The following is an 18,597-nucleotide window of genomic DNA, read 5'->3' as shown; positions in this document are numbered from 1 at the left end:
TATAAGTGTTGATGAAGGCGTAGTAGGGGTTCATAGCCTGTATGAACCGAATTATGGAAATCTAAAAGGATTTGCTCAGTTTGTGTGGTAGGGAGGACATAGTGATTGGAGAGGGTATACCAGTTGTCTTACCTCCGTACTTCCAACTGTCGGAGGTGTTGTATTTCTTGAGGTGTGTATTGGGGTAAGGACTTAGGGGCCATGAGAAAGACCTGAGTGGGAGAGGAAGAGTGGGGGCCTGGTGATTGAGCAGCCTGTTTTGCAGTTAGATCTGCCAGTTTGTTTCCCTGGGCTATGGGGTCATTGGAGGTTTGGTGTCCTCTGCAGTGTATAATCCCAACCTCCTTTGGGAGTTGTGCAGCCTCAAGAAATATCTTGATAAGGTGTCTGTTTTTCATGGGCCCTCCTTGAGTGGTCATGTATCCTCTCTCCTTCCATATGGCTGTGCAGGAGTGTAGGATGTGGTGAGCAAACTTAGAGTCAGTGTATATATTGACTCATTTGTTACTTGCCAGAGTAAGAGCACAGGTGAGGGCAATGAGTTCTGCCTGCTGGGAAGTGGTGTTGGGGGGAGGGGGCAGCCTCAATAGCTTGTGTTAGATTTACTATGACATAACCTGTCTGGGGGGCAGGCATGGAGGTGTTGCTCCCATCTGTGAACCATGTATGCTGGGGCCTTGTAATGGGATGCAGGGAGATGTGTGGTAAGGGATTGAGAAAGAGGTCTAAAGCCTCCATGCAATTATGTTCTAAGGGTTGTGAGTGTTTTGGGATGAGAATGGCTGGATTTAAGGGAGGGCAAAGTTTAAAGGAGAACTGGGAATTTTCAATGAAGGTAAAGTGGATAAGTCGTAGGCGGGAAGGGGAGAGAATTGACATGGCCTTATGGCTGAGAAGGTCTTGAAGATGATGGGGGGAACAAATGAGTGTTTGTTGTCCAGAAGTTAGTTTAGAGCTTTCTTATGGTAATCGGGCAGCTGTCACCAAGGCCCGTAAACAGGGAACCCATCCTCGAGCTGTGGTGTCCAGTTGTTTGGAAAGGTATGCAACAGGGGAGAAGATATCTCTCGCCTTTTGTTCCAAATCCCCGACTGCCAGTCCTTGGATTTGGGTGATGTATAGGATAAAAGGATGAGATAGGTTTGGGAGGGATAGAGCTGGGGCTTCAAGGAGAGCAGTTTTTAATCTCTGGAAGGGAGAATGAATGGACTCTGTGGGATCTAAGGGAATGGTAGGATCCCCTTGGGCTGCCTCATAAAGTGGTTTTTGCTAGCTCGCCAGAGTTAGGAATCCATAGGCGAAGGTACTCGGGAAGCCCCAAGAAAGAAAGGATTTCATCCTTCGTGGTAGGAGTAGGGAGTTCAGAAATTAAACTCTTGTGATCCACCATTATTTCTCTGGTTTTGGGGGTGAGGTGGACTCCCAAATAGGTGACTGAAGGAGAAGGAATTTGGGCCTTGCTGGGGGACACTTGATATCCCCTGGAGGCCAGGAAATTAAGAAGAGCAACACTGTGGGCCTGTGAATTCTCATAGGAGGAGCTACGAAAGAGGAGCTCATCCACATATTGTATTAAAGTGCTAGAGGTTGGAGGAAGTTCAGAAAAGTCTTGAGCTAAGGCCTGGCCAGAAAAGTGGGGGCTATCCCAAAACCCCTTGAGGTAGTACTGTCCAGATGAGTTGTTGGGAATGACGTGTATCAGGATCAGTCCAAGTGAAGGTGAACAGGTTTTGACAGGAAGGGTGTAGAGGGATAGGAAAAAAGGCATCTTTGAGGTCAAGTACAGAGAAGAAATAGATTGTTGTTGGGATTGTGGATAGAAGAGTATAGGGGTCAGAAATGATTGGGGTTGTGGGTAAAATGGCTGCATTAGTGGCCCTGAGGTCTTGAACTAAATGGTATGAGCCATTATGCTTTATAACTGGAAAGATGGGTGTATTAAAAGGTGAGTGGGTAGGCTGTAAGAGATGAGAAGAAAGGAGTTCGTGTATGATGGGTTTTAAGCCTATTAGGTGTTTGTTAGCGATGGGGTATTGTGGGACATTAGGGAACAAAGGGGTTCTGCAGCTTAACAAGGATAGAGGAATGGTGCATAGCAATGGAGGGAGAAGAAGTGTCCCATATTACGGGATTAACCTTGTCTGAGGGGAAGGGGAAGGTGGAAGCCTCAGGGGCCAGATCTGGGTGACCTGTAACAGGAGTATTGTAGCTGGAGTTAAAGTATTTAGGGTAAGGGTGGCTTTGAATTAGGAAAGGATGTCCTGTCCCAGTAAAGGAGCTGGGCATTGAGGCATTATTAAAAATTTGTGTGTGAATTGGGTGTGATGTAGGGTGTAGGGAAGGGGTTGAGTGATCCATGGGTGGTATTCTGATCCCATGACCACTACTATTGTGATAGACGGTGGGGTTGTTGGTCCTGCATATTCAGGAAGAGTAGAGTAAGTGGCCCCTGTATTGATGACAAAAGAGATTGGCTTACCTGCTATGAGGAGAGTTAACCTGGGCTCATGTGTGGTGATCTTCGTGGGGGCCTTGGGCCCTGGGCATCATCAGTCCTCCTCTTGGGCGAATCCAAGAAGTTCCGGTAAGGATGGCCGTGGAGCCAAAGGCTGTGGGTTGGGGACTGGGTCACTCCATCTCTGGCGAGTGGAACAGTCAACCGCCCAGTTACCTGGCTGTTTGCAGTGAGGACAGGGCCTGGAAGCGGGCCTGAGGTTAGGACAGGCCCATACCCAGTGGCCCAGTTGACCACAGTTGAAGCACTTTCTGGGTGGCTTGTCCCTAGAGGCAGCCGGCTTAGGGGTATGTGATCCCCAGATAGCATTAGCCAGGAACTGATATTTGGCCTGATCTCTTTTGTATCAATCCTTCTTCTCCTCCTCCCTGTTGTTAAAAACCTTGAAAGCTGTGTTGAGGAGGTCTCATTGTGTCGTATTCGGACCATCCTCAAGTCTTTTTAGTTTTTTTCGAATGTCAGGGGCTGATTGGGTAATGAAACGAGAGTGTAAGAGGGCCATGCCTGCAGGGGAGTTTGGGTCTATGCATGTGATCATATTTTCCCGGAGATCCTGGTCCCTGTGGCTGGCCTGGTAGTCCCAGTTTGGGTCCATGTGAGGGATGGCAATGGCTCCCACAGGCCGCCTATTATTTTGGGCATGTACCTCATCTGCCTATTTTTGGGCCATTATCCAGACCTGCTCCCTATCCTTGGGGGACAAGGTAGAAATGAGAATCATGAAAACATCATGCCAGGTGAGATCATAAGACTGGGTGAGATATCTGAATTCCTTAAGATATGTGTCTGAGTTGGACTGGAGAGATCCCAGTTGTTTTTCGATTTGGGAGAGATCGGAAAGAGAAAAGGGGATATGGATGTGGACAATTCCCTTTGTCCCTGGCACTTCACAGAGGGGGTTTAAAGTAGCCAGAGTAGAGGCGGGGTTGTCACCTGATGAAGGGGAAGAAGGAGAGGGGTTGGGTGGCTGAGGACGAAGAGAGGGAAAAGGTGAAGGGGTTGGTGGAGGATCTGGAGTGTAAGGAGGTGGTAGGGGAGCAGAGTGGTCTGATGGATCAAAAGATTGATCCGAGTCCGGAAGGGGAGGTTGGGCAAGAGGTAGGATAATTTGAGATGTAGGACAATTTTGACAGAGAGAAGGACAGATCGGAGATAGAAGAAGGCTTGAACATAAGGAGTCTCTCTGGCTTTGCTGCTTCGGTGTCAAAAGTTGTCTAGGTCTCTGAGAGTATCCAAATCAAAAGTGCCATTTTCTGGCCACCGGGATCTGTTGTTTAGTTTGTATTTAGGCCAAACCTGATTGCAGTAGAAAATGAGGTGTTTGGGTTTGATGTCTCCCTGGAGGCCAAGAGGTTGTAAATTGGTCAGGAGACAGCCAGAGCATGGTGGTTTGGATCACGAGGATCCCATGTAGAGGGTGAGAAAGTAAACGAGTTATCCTAGTAGAAGAAGCATGACAACAAGGTCTCCCTGGAGGCTGAGAGATTGTAAATCGGCCAGGAGAGAGCCCAGAGGTGTAGAGCATGGAGGTTTGGATGGTGAGGGTCCCATTTAGAGAGCGAGAAAGGAGGTGATCAGTCCCAGTAGAAGGGTAACACCAAGGAGTGTCCTCATTGGTGTGTGCCTTCTCTTCGAGAGAGGAACTACTGACCAGCTAGAGGAGCGTCCTCCAATAGCTGGGGGGCACGAGAGGGGTTCCCTGAGCCAGGCACCTGGTCTTCGGGAAGTAGACCAGTAGAGAGTAGTCGGGGGAACCTGTAGAAGTAGGACAGACCCACTGACTCACCCTGAATTGAGTCCAGTGGTGGATGTGTTGGTCTGAAATGGCAAAAGGAGAGAGTCCCGGAGGTACCCGGTTCGGCAGGCCCGGGAAGAGTGGCTGGGAGGGGGCCAATCAACCCAAGAGAGGGGATCATCCGAAGGTCCCATCAAGGACCCTTCCCGGGTTTTGGCACCAAAATGAAAGAAAGTGAGCTGAAATGCCGGTACCAATCAAGCTTTATTAAAGGAAAAGAATCTGCCGGGCTGCACTCAAAATGGAGAGCAGCAACTGGCATTGGGGTTGGAGGGCTTATATAGGTTGTAAGGAAGGCTGACTTAATCAGGGAGAGGCTTGGTGCTGGTGTGGAGGAGTTTCTATTTCTCAGAAACCACGAGGTTTCTTGTAAGGGAAAGGCTGGCAGCCATTTTGTGCTGAGTGTGTGTAAAATGGCCCCGATCACATTCAAGATCCATCAGGATCCCCGTACCAGCCAGGCACCAAAAAAAAAAAAAAAAAAAAAAATTATCTAAGAGAAAGCCAAAAGAAAGAATGAGGACTGGAGAGCATTTGCCCCACTAAATTTAAGAAGCAAATACTGAAGAAGCAAGATAGCTGTCACCTTAGTAAGAGCTGCCTCCATTAGCCTTGTGTGGTCTCTTTGAAAGGACCTCATGCAAGTGTCTTTCAACCCCCTTGGAATCTTATTCACTGTGCCTGAGGCTCAGTACAGTGTACCGGAACTTCCTCAGGACAGATCAGTAATCCCTTTGGGGGTAGATTGAAGAGAGTGTAGAGAGGAGTCTTCAAACTTCCTCTCCTGAAAGACTGAAAGTAAGTGCTCACATGGTATGTATTGTTATTATTATAATGAAGAAGATTTGGATAACACTGTCTGCAGTATTTGGGAATTTGAGAATGGAAAGGGAGAATGGAGAGCTGTTAGATCTGTGATCAGGTAAGGAATATTGTAGGTCTATAATTAAAAGACAGTTAATCCTGAATGCGTTGAATTTACATCTCTCATTCTAAGACATATCTGGGGCCTTCAGAAGAGCATTGTTACCTGGATTTTGAAACTGAAGTCTTAATAATGGCTATTATCACTGATTATTTTGGGAGAAAGTAGAATGGCAAAAAGTTCAAGTAACAATATTACTAATTAAAATAGTTTTGCTCAGGTTCTTTTCTCTTTGCAAACTAAAAATCATAGAAGTCATGATAAAATGGAAATATAACTGTTTAATATTTTTCACATTCTCCTCTAAGTTTAATATTTTGCTGTAGTTATTTTCACAGCTTTTTAAACCAAGGTGTAAGAGTTAATTATAAAATATAAGTTAATGTAAAAATATTTTGTTAATAGTACAGCTATGTGAGGACCTTAAGCAATTGATATGGAGCCCTAACAGGAAAGGCTATCAGTTCTGTGTTTATTTTTTTCTATCTAAGGCTATATATACCTTTTAAAACGTGAAACTATGATTAAGAACTAATTTTTCCAAGTAGGAAGTGACTGTCTCAAAGCCTTGGCAGTACTGACATCAACCACATGATGGCTTCACTGCCTTAAAATTCAAAGTGAATGTCCTTACCCTTGGTTACTGTCAAGAAATTGGATGTTCTTAAAAAGAAAAGTTACTGGAAAAAGTTTTAAGTCTTAATTTAAATAAAATTGTACCATGTTTCCTATATGTTAATTTAGTCTGTGCTAATAGTATAATATAGCAGTGTTCCTTTTAGTAAATTATTAAAATTAAACATGTACTTTTTTTTTCAGAAAAAATGGATTACTGAAACTTTGATTTTATGCTTTATTTACAAGTGTTTATTGGTAATTATTTATAAGACTTCTGTGGAGTTTAAAGAAGACTATACAAAATAATATATATTAGATACTCTTTCTGTAATTGAAAATTATCTGTTAGCCCTCCTTTTTTTTTTTTTTTTTTTTTCTTTTAAATCTCTCAGAAAACAAAAAGTTAGAGCAGTGAAGAATAGAGATGTGGAAATTGGTAAGTGACACTGGGAGAACTGCTCCTTTTGGCTGGGTTCCCACAGTGCTTTTCTTGTATTTCATTTGTTGTAATTTGAATGATTGAATAAGAGCAAATTATATGCTGTTGTATTATTCTGATATATAAACTGATGCTTTTTACTTTAGGGAATCTCAAGTTTGGGGAAAACTATTAAAGATTATGTTGCTCATTTCTTAATTACCAGGCATTTATAATACTCTTTTTAAAGTTCCTAAGAGGTAGAAACTTTCAGATTTTCTAGTACATATACCACCATATTTATCATTCAGAAGGTTTTTCTTTTATTATTGTTTGTTGATTTTTGTTTAAACTCTCTGCTGTATATGAATGGCACTTGAAAAATTTGAGATCAGGATTAGGGATTACCTTCCCAAGCTATTTCTTTCAGTATCCCTGGTGCTTTTATTCTGCCTTCCTCTTGATCTATTTTGGTACAACAAAAAAGCTTATAGAACCCTAGTTTTTAGTAAAATTATAATCATCATAATCTTCTCGTTTTTCTTCTGTCATTTGTTGAGGACCTACTTTGTGCTAAGTCCTATGGTAAAGAATTTATATGTATTATCTAAACGATCTTAGAACAGCACTGAAAATAGAAATTATTACTGCCTTCCCTTTTACTTTAAAGATGAGGAAACTGTAGTTCCCTTAACATCGCAGTCTTTTGTTGCTACAGCACCTAGATGTCCTTCCCTTAGCTGCCAGGCAAACTCATGTTTATTCTTGAAATCCCAGCTCAAGTGCAACAACTTCTCTTCTAATTTTCTGCTCTTTTGAGCAGAATTAATTTTTAAAGATGAATATTACCATTGCCCTTTATACCTACACCTGTTTTTTAGTATATAGCAAATTTTTATCATAGTTTTAGAATGTACAGTAGAAAGAAGACAAGCTTTGGTGTGAGACAGATCTAAAATTGAATTCTGATTCTGCCTCTTACTACCTGAGAGACCTCTGGCAAAGTACTTTACTTTTGCCCTTAGTTTTCTCATTTGAGATACACGAATGATCCTAATGTACTTTATAGTTCTGAAGGTAAATTGGATAACGTGTAAAGATTCTGCCACATTTTCTGGTATATTTAGTAAGTGCTAAATAAACTATAGTTAAAACACTAGTAAATACATTTGTGCTAAGTGAAAGGGATGCAGAGATCAACAAGATAGCTCCTGCCTTCTTGGAGCACATAACCTAATGAGAGATTGAGAAACCAGCAATGTTAATACTATAGTGAAACAAATGTTGTGTCAGAAGTACATATAACAGGGGCAGCTGTCTCAGCTTAGTGACATGGGAAAGTTGCTTTCCTTGGGAGACTGTTAACTTTTAGAGATGTGATTTTCAATCAGGCATAGTGAGTGGGCAGATCCTCATATGGGGGCATACATATTTAAAGTCTTAGGGTATACATACACTGTACACATAACATTCTACCCTAAGACTTAAAATAAACAAACATATATATGCACACACACACACACACACTATGTGGAAAAAATATATTTACACACAACACGTATACACACACACCATATTCAATATTATTTCTATTTGGAAAACCCAAAAAGCTATTTTATAGTACAAACTATAGACAATAGGGTTTGACAAATCTTCACTGGTAATAATACATGGAAGATATGTATAGTATGTCTGTGATTCCTAGAACCTGAATTCTTTCTCTTTTTGAGGCAGTTTCCCATCTTGAGGGTCTTGGTGGTGAAGAAGAAACTGACAGCTACTTCTCCCCCAGACTCCTTTGGAGCTGTTTCATGCAATGTACCTCAGCTCTGCTGGTCAACTGTAGCTGCCCTGGATTTGGGCTAGTTATACACAAAAAAACAGAAACTGTGGAGAATCCCATCTGGTATTAGTAGAACCTGCAGCAAGACTGAGTTTCTCTGGAAGTAGCTGCAACAGTGCTAGGATAAGTGTACAGAGCCAGTGTGATTGCTGGTACAAGGCGTAGTGCTAGGTGCTTGCTGTGTGCCAGATCAGCTTGCTCAGCTCATGAGTGCTGATTGTCAGCATCTCTTTCCCATTTAGGGTGCAGTAATATCGAGTTGGTAGTTGAAAATGGCCATGGAAATTGGCAAAATTCTACAAATTTTAGGCCTTCTCCCTCTGTTCCTCTTCCCGATGTGTTTTTAACAATACACCACTGCCAGTCAAACCAGTTCTGTGGTTTGAGTTCTAGTACGTTTCTTGCTGTGTAGGTTGCAGACCTAGTTCTCCGGTTCTCCTGACATTTCATTGAACTACCCAATGTCCTAATTTTAAAACATTATGTAAATTACTTGAAATATTTAATATATGCAAATATACATGTTTTGAAGTTTAATAATAAAGTGAGCACCTGTGAAGCCTCAACCTGATGTAAGAACTGGAACATTGCAATATCATCCTGTCTACTTACCATTTCTAGCTTTTCCTCCCCTAGCACCAAGAAAGGCTGTTGTGAAATTTGAGTTTAGCTTAACAAGTTTAAAAAAATATTTTGGTTAAATATGTAATTATTTCTAAACAATATGTTGTTTTGGAGCTTTAAAAAGTGATAGTATATTGTTATCTGCCGTAACTTGCTTTTATCATTCAATATTATAGCTCCAGTATATATCCATGTTGCTTGTAGCTATTTTTCATTGGTTTTTCTCTTGTATAATACTAAGCTGTGTAAATACAGCACTATTTACTTATTAATTCTTCTGTTGATGGAAATTTAGATGTTTCCTTTTTTTTTTTCTTTTGATAACAAACACTACTAAGAAGGAAAACTTGTACATGTTTTTTTTACCTGTTGTAAATAAGTAAGAATTTCCCTGGGGAATATAATGAAGAATTGAGTTATTATATGGCAGAGTTAAGTCAGTGTTCAACTTTACAAGATAATGCCAAATTATTTTTCAAAGCTATTGTACCAGCTTATATTACCTTCAGTAGTATATATGAGATCTAAACAAGCCATATCATTTGTGGCACTTGAAATTAAGTTTTTCTAATCTTATGGTGTAAAATATATTATTCTTTCTTAGACTATATAGTCTGTCCTTCTCCCCCCCAACTCCATATAAATTTTAGAATCAAATGATCAAGCCTCTTAAATATCATATTGGAGTTCTGATTGAAATTTCATTGAATCTGCAGATCACCTAAGACAATTGACATCTTTGTATGATACGATATTGCCAGTGAAATGCTGAAGAGAAAAAAATAGCCCTGATATGTAGCATTTGTCACTTTCTATAGTATAAAAATTCTCACCATTGCCAATTAAAAGCTATGATGTTAATCACTTAAACCAGAATTAAGAAGAAATGCACATAATAAGCTATTGTGAACTGGTACGAGTGGGTACCCCCAAAGTCCTGGATGTCTCTCTTCATGTATTTAATTTTTCCATAAAGCTTTATAATTTAGTGAAAGTATATAGGTTGTGTATATTTTGTAAATTTTATTACTGGAACATTATATTTTTGTTATTGTACATGGCATCCTAAAAAATTATTAATTTTTCTAACTGTTAACTGGTACATAGAAAGGCAACTGATATTTGTATATTGATCTTAAGTTCTGCCACCTTGTACTTATTATTCTTAATAATATGTCTGTGTAGTCTTTTATGTTTTCTCTATAAATTTGCCTCTTCTTGACATCTTAATTGAATAGAATCACACAACCTGTAGTCTATTGTCTTCTTTCATTTAGTGTAATATTTTTTGAGGGTAATCCATGACGTGGCATAAGTCAATAGTTTGTCCCTATTTATTGCTGAGTAATATTCTGTTTTATAGCTATACCACATTTTGTCTTTCTGTTCACTAGTTTATGGACATTTAGATTGCTATGCTTAGTACCTTTTATTGTTTTTTCAATGCTAAATTTTATGTTCGTGTTTTTATTACTAGTAGTAGTAGTAGAAGTCTTTAAATTGTTGATTTGTGCCTTTGCTCTGTTTCTTGATCACTCTTGTCAATTATCAATTTCATTAGTCTTTATAAAGAACCAACACTAGACTTTGTTAACCCTCTTTATTGTATTTTTAGTTTATTTCATTAATATATTTTTCTTCTACCTAATTTGAGCTCATTATGTTTTTCTCATTACAACTCATTAATTTTCCTCCTTTTCTAATGTGAATGTTTTAAGGCTATTAACTTTTCCCCTAGCATTGTTTTAACTATATCCCAAAGATTTTATGGTATTTTCATTATCATTTAGTTTTAATTATTTTTTAGTTCATGTTATGATTTCTTGTCTTTTTAATTATAGAATATTATATATTTTCTTTTTGTTATAAATTCTAATTCAGTTACATTGTAATCAGAAAATTTAGACTGAATGATAGCTATATTTTGAAATTTGTAGAGGCTCACCTTACACCTTTGTATATATTTGCAAATATCACAGGTTTGCTTGAGAAAAATATTTGTTCCTTAGTTATTGGATTTAGAGTTCTATATAAATTCTCTAAATTAGGCTATTATTTTATAGTCTGTTTCATAATTCCAACAACAGAGTAGCAGAAAAAGAAATCAAGAAAGCAATCCCATTTACAATAGCTTACCAAAAAATTAAAATACCTAGGAATAAATTTAACCAAGAAAGTGAAAGATCTCTACAGTGAAAGCTACAAACACTGATAACAGAAATTAGAGAACACAAAAAAATGGAAAGACATTTTATGTTCATGTATTGGAAGAATTAATATTGTCAAAATGTCCGTTCTACCCAATGTGATCTACACATTCAGTGCAATCCCTATCAAAATACCAATGACATTCTTCACAGAAATCAAAAAATCCTAACATTCATATGGCACCACAAAAGACCCCAGATAGCCAAAGCAATTCTGAGCAAAAAGAACAAAGTTGGAGGCATTACACTACCTGACTTCAAAATATACTACAGAGCTATCATAATTAAAACAGCATGGTACTGGCATAAAAACAGACACATGGACCAATGGAACAGAATAGAGAACCCAGGAATAAATCTACATATCAATAGCCAACTGATTTTTGACACAGGTGCCAAGAACTTAAATTGGGGAAAGGACAGTGTCTTCAATAAATGGTGCTGGGAAAATTAGATATCCATAAGCAGAAGAAAGAAGTTAAACCTTGTCTCTCACAGTATACCAAAACCAACTCAAAATGGATTAAAGCCTTAAATGTAATACCTGAAACTACTAGAAGAAAACATAGGGGAAACACTTCAAGACATTGATCTTAGCAAAAATTTTATGGAAGAAACATCTAAAGCACAGGCAACAAAAGCAAAAATAGACATATGGGATTACATTAAAAAGCTCCTGCTCAGCAAAAGAAACCATCAACAGAGTAAAGAATCAACCAACAGAATGGGAGAAAGTATTTGCAAACTGTGCATCAGACAAAGGATTAATATCCAGAATATACAAGAAACTTAAACAGCTGAACAGTAAAAACTCCCAAAATAATACACTTAGAAAATGGCCAAATGACCTGAATAGACATTTCTCAAAAGAAGATATACAAAAACAGATATATGGAAAAATGCTCAACATCACTAATTATCAGGGAAATGGAAATCAAAAGCACAATGAGATATCGTCTCACACAAGTTAGAAGGACTATCATCAAAAAGACAAAAAATAACAAATGCTGGCAAGGATGTGGAGAAAAGAAAACTCTTGTATACTGTTGATGGGACTGTAAATTAGTATTGCCATTATGGGAAACAGTATGGAGTTTCCTCAAAAAACTAAAAATAGAACTACTGTATATGATCCAGCATTCCTACTGCTGGGTATTTATACAATGGAAAGCAAATTAGCATACTGAAGAGATCTGCATGCATATTTTTATTGCAACACTATTCACAATAGCCAAGATATGGAATCAACCTAGGCGTCCATCCACAGATGAATGGGTAAAGAAAATGTAGTATATATACACAATAGACAACTACTCAGCCATGAAAAAGAATGAAATCTTGTCATTTGCTGCAACATGGATGAGCCTGGAAGACATTATGCTAAATGAAATTAGTCAGGCACAGAAAGATAAATACCACATGTTCTCACTCATATGTGGGAGCTAAAAAAAAAAAATGTTGAACTTTTAGAAGCAGAAAGTTTTGTTTTTACTAGTGGCTGGGAAGATGAGGGGGAGGGGCGAATAGGGAGAGGTTGGTTAGTGGAGACAAAATTACAGCTAGGTAGGAAGAATAAGTTCTAGTGGCATACAGTAGTGCTAGGCATCTATAATGATCAATAATTTATTGTATGTTATTTAATGGCTAGAAGAGAGGAGTTCAAATGTTCTCATCACAAAGAAATGATAAAGTTTTTTGATGATGAATATGCTAATTATCCTGATTTGATCATCACACATTGCATATGTGTACTGAAATGTAACTCTGTTCCCCATAAATATATACAGTCAATATGTTTCAATTTTTAAAAAATGCACAGACAAAAAGCGCTGTCCTTCATGCTTTTAAAGCAGCTATAGACAGAATCAATATTTCTTCTATCAAGTCAGCTTTATTGAATTTGCCCAGACAACTGGGTCCTAAGAGGTGTGAACAGTCCAGTTAGAAACCTCCCTTGGTATAAATGAATGGATGAAAATATGAGCCCTAGGAAATCCACTGAAGCCACTGGAAGTGTTTTTGAAAGTAGCGATATTATCTACGCTAATTCAAAGAAATGAATTGTGATTTTAAGTACTCAAAAAGACTGTGGAGGATGAAACTTTTTTTTTTTTTTTAATTTTAACCTACTTTGCAATAATGATGGAGCATTGATCAGAACTGAATCATTCTCATAGATTCCTTTTGGGTATATGGCCTATTTCTAGAGTTGATGGAGAATGTGATATTTATGTTGTTAGGCATAGATTGACACATTTGTTTCTCAAGGGAATTGATAAGGTTATAAAGAGAAATGGCTGGCAGATATTTTCAGACTAAATATCATAGAATGTCTAAACTTAAATAGTTACTGGAGTCTTAAAAATCTCAGTTTTAACTGTTCAGGTGTGATCAGACTGTGGAGAACTAGTTCCTTGTCATCCAAATTTTGGAAGTCTGGTTGATAAACAAGAACATTATTTAATATGATCAATAAATTAATACATGAATACAGCCATTTAAATCTGATATTTCATATCAGTTAGTGTGACTAGTTATGAGTTCAGATGATAGATGTGTCCATTTACCCAGGGGTAGGAAGGATGAAGCCTGGATGAATGGCTTTTCTTTCTCATCAGAGAGTATTTCTGGCAGATACTGATACTGTTTATTAGCGTAAAAGATGCTTACCTGGACATGCAATGATAAATTAAATTTTTTTACATTAATTTCTTTTAATTGTTCCTTTTTACTCATACAGAAGAGAAAAATCAGACATTAAAGAAACCTTGGGCAGTCAGGGATTAATCTTTATTTCTTCTTATTTTTAAAAATTGGTATCTTTTGGGCTGACCCCGTGGCGCACTCGGGAGAGTGCGGCGCTGGGAGCGCAGTAGTGCTTCCGCCGCGGGTTCGGATCCTATGTAGGGATGGCCTGTGCGGTGCGCTCACTGGCTGAGAGCGGTGCAGCCGGTCACAAAAAAGACAAAAAAGACAAAAAAAAAAAAAAAATTGGTATCTTTTTAATATTTGTTTTGCTCTTGACAGTAGTTGAACGAAGATTTTGAAATTCTCATCAATTTTTGTTGTTGCTTTTAGATGATTTTAGATTCAGGATTTAGGATCTTAGAACTGTAGCATTTTATTCTATCATTTATGTATTGTTTAAGTCCAGTACTTACCTATGTTTTGACTACAGAACAGACTGAATGTTGTTAAGCAGAATAACAAAAAAATTTATTATATCTGCTGGTTTACTTATAGGATATTTCTGAATTGTGGAATCACTAATCTTAAAACTGACAATTCAGTTTGAGAAGTGACTATCAAGAGATTATATACAATTTGGGAGTTTCTCAGGAGGCTCTAATAAATAGTACCTCCTTTTCTACTTTGCTTTTGAACCAATTTGGAAATGAGAGTGGCAGATGTAGGCAAAAATAACAGCTTTATTAATGATAAAAATGTATTTGGAAGATATGGCTTAGTGGGACAGCCATAGATGGACCCATTAACTGAACCACAAACCATGTAGACTTGTACACTCATGGAAGTGCCAACCCAGTGAGAAGACTGGATAAGTACTTCCTCCTTCAGGGTCCCTAGCTAGATCCAAAGAGAAAGGAAGAAGGGTGAGGCTGAAGCCAATATATATAGTATATTCTTCCCAGTCAAAAAAGTCATTCCTTAAATGGGTATATTAGTTAGCTGAGGCTGCTGTAACAGATTATCACAAATTTGGTGGCTTAAAACAACGGAAATTTATTTTCTCACATTTCTGTATACCATAAGTCTAAAATCAAGGTGTCAGCATGGTTGATTCCTTTTGGAGGCTCTAAGGGAGAATCTGTTCCATGCTTCTCTCTTGGATTCTGGTAGCTATAGGCAGTCCTTGGCATTTCTTGGCCTGTAGATGCATAACTCCAGTTTCTGCCACCATTTTCACAAGGTTTTTATGTACTGTGTCTCTGTGCTTCTCCTTCTCTTCCAAAGACACTCATCATTTGATTTAGGTTCTACCCTAATCCAAGATGTTCTCATTCCTAGATCCTTACCTTAATTACGTATAAAAAGACACTTTTTTTCAAATGAGGTCACATTTACAGGTTCCAGGTGGACCTGTCTTTTGGAGGGGCTACTGTTCATCCTACTAAAAGAGATGGATTAACTAAATTAGTAAACTGCTGTTTGCTAGGAAACATCAGGAGTTGGGTGCGGGTGTTCCTTGCCAGAAATCCCCTGCTCTCTGTTCTCATGGTCAAACAGATGCAGGAGATCAGCAAAATAATCCTACTCCTACCCTGTGTTTACATCATTGGCATTATCTTTAATATGTTTCTGTGGCAGAATCTTTTAAAGCAACTTGTTCATTTTGTGTGCATTAGTGATTAAAACCAAGTATTGTGATTCATATAGCCATTTAACTATGCACAAGTAAAAGGCAGTTTGTCACAACACATCGAAAACAATCTAGTGAAGGTACTGTGTTTAACACCCATGGGATATAGAATTCCCCAAATTCCACAAAGATGCCTTGTGAGCTATATGTTATATGGACTGAGTGAAGGTACCCATGTTGCTCTGGATATTTATTAGAAAAGTTTAATTTTTTTCAGACTTAAAATTAAGTAGAAAAGAGTGTTTCCCTCCAACACTTCATGTATGTGCTGTCCCTAGAATACATGTCTTGTTTTGTAGTACATAGGTCTTGATCATCACTGACTGTCTAGTGGACATTTTGCAGTGTTGTAAATAGTCTATTTCTGCAGTCTCCAGATGTAGAACACTTGAAATATGGGCAGTGCAACTGAAAAATTGAATTTTTAACTTCATTTAATTTTAAAGCAAATTTGAATGGCTACATGTAACTGGTGACCATATTGGATAACACAGGGTAGATATTTGTCAATGCCTAGGCTAAAAATATTGGAAGTACTAAAATAAAGAGCATGGTGAACACTAATAACTAGAACCTGTCTATGATTTAATTGAAATGTCTTTATTTTAATAATGTTAACAAAAGCAAAAGAAAGACTTCATCCTGAGTTAGCAGCTTATCTATACTTGTTAAGGGTTTTAGACTTGTTTCAAGTTGGAATTTTTGTTATTGAAAATTAGGTGAAACTTTAGTCTCTTTTTTCTAATTATATCATTTTCCTAAATTTATAACAAAATTATTCCTTTGCAGGCAAAATCCTGGTAAATATGGAATAGAAAACTTTTAAGTTGAGGATATGCTTGCTTGGGAAATTGTCTAAATGTTTGTTAATCATTTCATATTTCTCTTTGCTGAAAACATAATATGCACAGAAAGATTTTACTTAAAAGACTGTTTATAATGAAGAGCCTCCCTCCCTTCCCCAAAGTACGATACTGCTTAAAGATTTGATATTTTATTATGCAGAAATTACCACTTTATGTTAAACTTATTTTTCAGACATGTGAGCAGATTTTTGTCATTCCCAACTTTGCCATCATTTTATTATAGAAAACTTCTAACTTTATAGCTAGTTAGTCCATCAATTTTATTTTTGTTTATTAAAATGTGGCCAGAGAGAAAACATTTCTTCTCCCTATTGCCAATATATGTAACACAGTATTAAAACTTCATATCATTTAAAAAAGGAAATGTGAAAATAAGTGCAAGTCACACTTCTTGAACTTTATATAGTTTAAATTTTGGGGTATTGTATGCTTCATTTATACCAGAAGAGGGTGCACTTTTAAACTTTATGTCTGAACAGAAAGCATTCTTTTAACTACTATCGTAAAGTTTATGTCCCTTAGAAATTGCTAAGTTCTTTATTTTCAGAATGTCCTTTAATGTACATGGGGTGAGAAGAGGGATATATGTGAATAATTTAGAGTGCATAAGACTAAAAACATCAATTAATATATCTTTCATCCAGAAGTACAACTTAGTTTTCCTAGGGTTTTCTTTTCTTGTTATTGTCTGAAGATGAGTTCAGAATTATTAAAAAAAAAAAAAAAATTGTTCTTCAGGAAACTCTTGAAATTTTAGCTTTAATGCCAGCCCTCCCACGGAAAACCTATAAAGTAAAAGACCTCTGATGTGTATAATTTCAGTTTTGACCTTATTTAGTTGAAGTTATCATACGGCATGACTATTAAAGAAAAGAGAAACATATAAATGAAACAACAGCCATGACTAGAAAATGATTTTTATTCTTTTATGTTTTGACAGCTTGAAGGTCCATGTGTTTTACAAATTCAAAAAATTCGCAATGTTGCCGCACCAAAGGATAATGAAGAATCTCAGGCTGCACCAAGGATGCTGCGTTTGCAGATGACCGATGGTCATATAAGTTGCACAGCTGTAGAATTTAGTTATATGTCAAAAATAAGGTGATTGTTACTTTATTTTGTTTATTTGTTAAAGAGTGTTTGAAGGTGTTATTAAGACAGATTTAATTTTAAGATCATTGAAAAGAAGGACCGAACTCTTAAGTGCATGTTATAATTTTTTAGGAGAAATTACAGAGCTTTGCATTTTGCTTTATCTGTATAGAAAAATAGTTAAGAATGGAGTTAGTTACTCCTTGATTCAGTGTTAATTAGAAAAACATTTATAATTTAAGGTGTTCTTCCATGAAAAGTAATCTTATTAATTTTGTCAGAAAATTGTTCAGAACAAACAGAATTTTTAAAAATGTGTTATGGTTTCCTCCTTAAGAGTTAGCTCAGTGTGTTTAAAATAGTGTGTCCATCACACTGTTTAATGTTCTAGGAAAGTTTTATAGGCTAATGAGTTTTCTTGGAAAATGGTTGAAGCCAGGGAGATTCATATGCCATCCTGCTTCCTAAGATGAGGAAGAACTTCCTAAGGAAAATTTTCCAGATTCTTCTTTTGGCTATTTTTAATGAGAGCCTTTTAGAATCATGCCTATTGGAATGCAGAAAAACAAAGAGAAGGAAGGGAAAATGTCTCCTTTATTTTTTGTGTTTGTATTAGGCTGTTTTCTGAGGTAGGTACTTTCATTAGACATTTGCACCCCTCCCCCCCCCCGCTTTTGTTTTCTCCTCTTAGTCATTTTATATGCTTATGTTTGCTGCTCTGGGTCCTTTGAGCTTTTTCATTTTATGTAAACTAGATCATACTTTTCTCTTGAGCAAGTATTATCAAGTATTTAGCGTCTGTTGTGTTTCAGCCCTTTAATCCAGCGTTGGAAGCATAGAGGTAAATAGGGTTTAGATATTTGCCTCCCAGTAGTTCATATATTAATAAAATAGGCACATAGGCATACAAATTATTATAATAAATATATCAAGTAAAATGACTAGGAGTCCAGAAAATTACCTCTACCTGGGAGAGCCAGGAGTAGGACGTAAATATATGAGTAGGCATTTTGAGAGAGGCAGGAGGGGGAATAGCATATGTAAAGACCCAGTGTCCTCACAACAGAAGAGTGAAAAAGTTCCATTTGGTGGAGCTTGGATGATTTGCCATAATGGTATATAGAGGAAATGTGGTAGGTTGAGGCCTCGTATGCCATCTTCAATACTTCAGTGATTTCCCTTTTTATTTTTTCCCTTCAAGCAGTGTCTCCCTCTGGTAAGGTAGACCTTTTTCATGGAAAATAAAATATACATCTGTCTAAAATGTTGATTTTCATATACAAAGGGGGGTTTATTGACTTCGTGATTACATTGTC

The 18,597-nt window shown here is 37.4% G+C and overlaps 1 protein-coding gene across 2 annotated transcripts in view; it reads left to right on the top strand.

Annotated features, from left to right (window-relative positions):
- The window catches only part of TDRD3 (tudor domain containing 3), a 178,221-nt gene that overhangs the window by 72,813 nt on the left and 86,811 nt on the right, over positions 1-18,597 (top strand). For both annotated transcript variants that reach the window (XM_063102539.1, XM_063102540.1), the window contains exon 4: positions 17,130-17,290. In XM_063102539.1, coding sequence (XP_062958609.1) covers positions 17,130-17,290 — 161 coding nt within the window. The remainder of the gene's footprint in view (positions 1-17,129; positions 17,291-18,597) is intronic.

The sequence above is a fragment of the Cynocephalus volans genome, chromosome 7, assembly GCF_027409185.1.
Source record: "Cynocephalus volans isolate mCynVol1 chromosome 7, mCynVol1.pri, whole genome shotgun sequence".
NCBI lineage: Eukaryota > Metazoa > Chordata > Mammalia > Dermoptera > Cynocephalidae > Cynocephalus > Cynocephalus volans.
The sequence above is the reverse complement of the archived record's forward strand: the minus strand, read 5'-3'. Positions and strand labels throughout refer to the sequence as shown.